This window comes from Oncorhynchus tshawytscha, linkage group LG15, assembly GCF_018296145.1.
Source record: "Oncorhynchus tshawytscha isolate Ot180627B linkage group LG15, Otsh_v2.0, whole genome shotgun sequence".
In the NCBI taxonomy this organism is placed as follows: domain Eukaryota; kingdom Metazoa; phylum Chordata; class Actinopteri; order Salmoniformes; family Salmonidae; genus Oncorhynchus; species Oncorhynchus tshawytscha.
The window spans coordinates 16,276,500-16,282,499 of NC_056443.1; the positions used below are offsets into that span (position 1 = coordinate 16,276,500).

A 6,000-nucleotide genomic window follows, 5' to 3' on the forward strand; every position below is an offset into this window, starting at 1 on the left:
AAAATATGCACCCCTGTTATAGAGCTGTTGTCAGTGTCACTACGCCCCTTCTACCTCCCCCATGAATTCCCCCAGCTTTTTCTGACAGTTGTTTATATCCATCCAAGAGCAAACAGTGTCAAAGCAGCTGACATTTTTAACCTCGATCAAGAGCTTGATGCTGTATGTGACTAGTCTAACAACGAAAAATAAGATTTGTCACGGCTCGGTCCCCAAAGCGTATTCATCCTTGGCCAGACCTCCACTGCATGGATCAGATCATAACACTGTTTTTCTACAACCAACTTATAGACAGACGGTGGTGGAAAAACAAATACAGGTGTGGGACAATGACAGTATTGATCAATTGCAGTGATGCTTTGTTTGTACCACCTGGAGTGTATTTGAAGAATCATCAGCTGATCTGAACGAGATGACTAACGTAATATCTGGCTATATTGAATTCTGTGTTAATTTGGTGAGCCCCAAAAAAACATGTAAGATATTTCCAAACAACAAACCATTGGTGACCAAAGAATCGAAAGTGGTGCTTAATAGGAAGAAACAAGTGTTTGCCTCCGGGAACAGAGAGAGGGGAACAAAGAGATTTAAAAAATGCGAGATGCCAGTACAGAGATAAGGTGGAGATAATGTTTCAGGGAGACTCTCGGTCTGCCTGGTTGGGCATTAAGAATATGGCAAACACCCCCTTCAAAAAGGTAGGCAACGCATCGATCCCTGCCTGGCCGAGAGGGTGTGCCTCTACAGCCAATGAACTAAACAAGTTCTTCACCCGCTTTGAAACAGGGGTTGCCACCGCTCCCCTGGCCTGTCTGGAGGAGGATGTCATGGCAACCAAGAGCATGAATGTCAGACTTTAAGGACCCGCGGACACCCTGTTTTCAGGCAGTTAAATCTGAATAGGCCAAGGGTATAATGTAGGGCTCCCGAGTGGCGCAGTGGTCTAAGGCACTGCTTCTCAGTGCTTGAGGCGTCCCTGCAGACACCCTGGTTCGAATCCAGTCTATCACAACCGGCCATGATTGGGAGTCCCATAGGGTGGCGCACAATTGGCCCAGCGTCGTCCGGGTTTAGCCGGTGTAGGCCGTCATAGTAAATACGAATTTGTTCTTAAAACTGACTTGCCAAGTTAAATAAAGGTAAGTTAAAAATGTAAATGTAATTTTGTGCAGAAATGTAATTTGTTGTAATGATGTAGTAACATATTTATCTCCCTGTCCACCAGTGTAGTGGTGGTTAGTGTAGCTGTGTAAAATTATGCATCGGTGTAGTATCATTTTTAGCATTAGTGTAATGGTGTGTTACCTGTACCTTGAGGGCCTGCAGTCTGGCCTGCTCCTCCTCTAAGGCCTGCTGTCTCTCCTTCTCGTCCATGCGGCTGAATGACATGCCTGTATTGGACAGAGACGACACAGCACTGGACAGTGTGGACGCTCTATGGAGAGGACAGAGGCAAGAACAGAGGTATTAGGAGGGGACATGTCTTTCCTATGTGTGCTTCTTAAACAAGTTTTACGATAATGTATATCACCAAGTGTTCATTGTCTCGCCAGTCCAGTACCTTGTATCAGCGGTGAGTTCCTTGGTCTTTTTCCCCTCCAGAGAGGCTAGGTGCTGCTCCAGAGCCTCCAGGAGACTACTAGGAGCCTGGAAGGAGGAGAAGCAGAGAAAACAGAAGAGGGGAGGGGAGTGAGAGACAGAACCAGCTCTTCCTCTCTTTCACATGACATGACGCACTCATTCACTTCACACGTCACACACATCAATAAACACACGCGCACACGGTTGTTAGTCCCAGAGGTCTACCCACAATGCATCAAATTCCTAGAATAGAACTACATCTTCGGACCAAATGGCACTATATAGGGAATAGGTCGCTCAGTATTAGTAGGTTAATAATAACAAGTTTCAGCAAACAGAAAAACGAGGAGAGAACAGAGGGAAGGTAGCAGAGGTTGAGAAACATGCACATAAACCCCGTTCTGTCCTGTCTGGTTTGTGCCAACATATAAACATCCTGAGAGGGCATAGCCTAGTGGGCAAGGCTGGCGCTTTGGCTTTCACTAAGGGCGCGTCCCAAATGGCACCCTACGCACTACAAGTAGTGCACTAGATAGAGATTTGGGTGCTATTTGAGACCCATTCCAAGAGAAAATGAATTCAAATGGCACCTTATTCCCCGTGTGGTGCCGCACTTTTGACCTACGGTGACATCAAGGCGAACGATCAATGCGGCTGTGGTCAAAAGTAGACTATCTTTAGATTGTTTAGAGACCAAATCAGACATCAATAATATTAGCAGACACACACACACACACACAGTTCTATTCCCTCTTACAAAGAAAGCACAGAAGTTAAAAACAGACTGAGCATGGAACTCTGACTGAACCCTGTACGTATTCCCCAAACATTCCACTCGACACACAGAGAGGAAAGAAAGTGAGGTAGAGAGAACAAAAGAGCAAAGTAAAAGAAGAGGGAATAGTTTCGTTTCCCCCTTTTTGATCGCTAGTTATCCCCCGACAATCTTTCAAAACAAGATGTGCTTTGAAGTTTGAAGACAGAAATCTTTTCAAGTCATAGCTACAACTACGATGATGCATTCATGTGATAATCAAGGGGTCAAATATAGTTTAAATGAATATGTTAAAAATCCCTAAAATGCTTTCTTTATCATAGGCCTGTCTGTCTGTCTGAATGGTGGGAGGAGAGGAATACGTTTCTCATAATTCATTCATATGGTTGACCTTTCTCCCCCCCTCCCCGGGCCAAAGTGTGTCTGCACTCATGCATGTCTACGTGTGCGCACGTGCGTGTAGGAAGGGACAAGGCTACATGCGTGCGTGTGAGGGAGCGAGCGAGGGCTACATGCAAACCAGGGTGGGTAGGTCAAGATGTCAGAGAACACAAGCTATGGCGAGTCAACAATTTGTAAAACTCTGTGTATACTGTATGGGGAGGGGAGATGCAGTATAGTTTCAAGTTTGAATGTTTCGTGCACAGTGAAATGCCTTTAGTGGGAGGGATGCTAGGGTTAAAAGCATTACAGTAAGTAACCCACCACCTACAATGCATGATCCTTTAATGGTCTGTGGAGGAGAATGATAAAGGAACTATTTTAAATGGTATACTGGGAATGGGAATTATGTATCACTCAAAATCCAATATTTCCGTTTGCATCACTATCAAGCTTGGTGCCTTAAGTTATTGGTATTTATATAGCCAGTTAAATACTTTCTTTACAAGTGCCTATTTGGGCCTGCAGTGTAAATAATAATTTGAAAAATAAATACTAAATCAATTGAACCAACAGATTCATAGGGAAAGTATAAGACAGGGTAACTTGTTAAGAGTTTGACAAAGAGAAAAATGAGTGAATGATTGAGTACAGAGAAAAGAGCGAGAGAGACCGAAGGAGAGAGGGAGCGAATATGTACAGTAAGAGAGAGGCTGTCGGCTGTAACATGAACGAATAGATGGATGAAAGCATGTTGGTGGAGCCAGAAGAGGAGAGAGATGAAAAATGTACCACTGACCTGTGAGAGATCGGGGATATCACCCTGATCTATTCCAACTTGCTGTGGTCACAAAGACCGAACGAAAACCAAACAAACGGGCCAACGGAAAAAACAACGGGGGAAAGAAAATAAATAAATAAAGGAATCATTACTCCCATGCAGTGACTACTGTGGGTGAGTCCAAATAACCTCTCGTTCTTCCTGAAGTGTGCACTCGTACACCACTCCTCAAAAATATATAAGCATTAGATTGGTGTAGGCATGGGCTGAAGGGTGTTTCCATATACCAGTCATTTCCTTTCAAATCCATAAAGGGAAGCGAACAAGTGCACACTTAATGAGAAATATCAGATTATTGGGACACAACCTCTAAACAACTGAAATAAACAAGGGTCTATATCAAAAATGCTGACAACTGGATCGATGAATATGATTGGACAATGTTGAGTATGTCTCGTGAGTGACCAATGAGAGACAAGACATGGTGTGGGTGTGGCAAATGAATGGCAAGCAATTGAACAGACATTTAAAAAGCCCCAAAAACATTGAAATAACGTGAAGCTTGAGGCCAAAACATTGGAACAGTGAAAGTGTACACCAATTGCACAGCCTTAAAATGTCATTAAAAAAAATTGATTACATTTGATGATTTCTTTACCGATCTACACAAGAAAAATAAAATTTTCCAATTTAATAAAAAATAAGATGTAATGAATGCTTGGTGGAAGCAACTTTGGAAGCCATTACAGCAGTGAATATGTTAGAACAAGACTACCAACTTTGCACAACTGTTAGGGGATCATATGTTCATTGATTGTCATAATTGCACAAGCTCAGTAAATTTGGTTGAGAATCTTTAACAGACAGCAATCTTAAAACTGTGTGTGTGTGTGTGTGTGTGTGTGTGTGTGTGTGTGTGTGCATGATGTCTATCTTTATGTGTGTGGGTAAGATGACGTAATACACTGCTCAAAAAAATAAAGGGAACACTTAAACAACACAATGTAACTCCAAGTCAATCACACTTCTGTGAAATCAAACTGTTCACTTAGGAAGCAACACTGATTGACAATACATTTCACATGCTGTTGTGCAAATGGAATAGACAACTGGTAGAAATTATAGGCAATTAGCAAGACACCCCCAATAAAGGAGTGGTTCTACAGGTGGTGACTACAGACCACTTCTCAGTTCCTATGCTTCCTGGCTGATGTTTTGGTCACTTTTGAATGCTGGCGGTGCTTTCTCTCTAGTGGTAGCATGAGTCTATAACCCACACAAGTGGCTCAGGTAGTGCAGCTCATCTAGGATGGCACATCAATGCGAGCTGTGGCAAGAAGGTTTGCTGTGTCTGTCAGCGTAGTGTCCAGAGCATGGAGGCGCTACCAGGAGACAGGCCAGTACATCAGGAGATGTGGAGGAGGCCGTAGGAGGGCAACAACCCAGCAGCAGGACCGCTACCTCCTCCTTTGTGCAAGGAGGAGCACTGCAAAATTACCTCCAGCAGGCCACAAATGTGCATGTGTCTGCTCAAACGGTCAGAAACAGACTCCATGAGGGTGGTATGAGGGCCCGACGTCCACAGGTGTGGCTTGTGCTTACAGCCCAACACCGTGCAGGACGTTTGGCATTTGCCAGAAAACACCAAGACTGGCAAATTCGCCACTGGCGCCCTGTGCTCTTCACAGATGAAAGCAGGTTCACACTGAGCACATGTGACAGACGTGACAGAGTCTGGAGACGCCGTGGAGAACGTTCTGCTGCCTGCAACATCCTCCAGCATGACAGGTTTGGCGGTGGGTCAGTCATGGTGTGGGGTGGCATTTCTTTGGGGGGGCGCACAGCAGAGGTAGCCTGACTGCCATTAGGTACAGAGATAAGATCCTCAGACCCCTTGTGAGACCATATGCTGGTGCGGTTGGCACTGGGTTTCTCCTAATGCAAGACAATGCTAGAGCTCATGTGGCTGGAGTGTGTCAGCAGTTCCTGCAAGAGGAAGTCATTGATGCTATGGACTGGCCAGCCCGTTCCCCAGACCTGAATCCAATTGAGCACATCTGGGACATCATGTCTCGCTCCATTCACCAATGCCAAGTTGCACCACAGACTGTCCAGGAGTTGGCAGATGCTTTAGTCCAGGTCTGGGAGGAGATCCCTCAGGAGACCATTCGCCCCATCATCAGGAGCATGCCCAGGCGTTGTAGGGAGGTCATACAGGCACGTGGAGGCCACACACACACTACTGAGCCTCATTTTGACTTGTTTTAAGGACATTACATCAAAGTTGGATCAGCCTGTAGTGTGGTTTTCCACTTTAATTTTGTGTGACTCCAAATCCAAGACCTCCATGGGTTGATAAATTTGATTTCCATTGATAATTTTTGTTTGATTTTGTAGTCAGCACATTCAACTATGTAAAGAAAAAAGTATTTAATAAGAATATTTCATTCATTCAGATCTAGGATGTTTTATTTTAGTGTTC

At 44.4% G+C, this 6,000-nt stretch overlaps 1 protein-coding gene across 8 annotated transcripts in view; it reads right to left on the reverse strand.

The window, feature by feature from the left end:
- si:ch211-200p22.4 (phosphatidylinositol-binding clathrin assembly protein) overlaps window positions 1-6,000 on the reverse strand; it is a 57,908-nt gene that overhangs the window by 14,906 nt on the left and 37,002 nt on the right. For 3 of the 8 annotated variants that reach the window (XM_024373289.2, XM_024373287.2, XM_024373283.2), the window contains exons 8-11: window positions 3,537-3,578; window positions 3,069-3,089; window positions 1,562-1,647; window positions 1,306-1,435 (exon numbers count right to left, since the gene is read on the reverse strand). In XM_024373289.2, the coding sequence (XP_024229057.1) occupies window positions 1,306-1,435; window positions 1,562-1,647; window positions 3,069-3,089; window positions 3,537-3,578 (279 nt within the window). The remainder of the gene's footprint in view (window positions 1-1,305; window positions 1,436-1,561; window positions 1,648-3,068; window positions 3,090-3,536; window positions 3,579-6,000) is intronic. The other 5 variants (XM_042298191.1, XM_024373285.2, XM_024373284.2 and 2 more) reach the window with 4 other exon arrangements.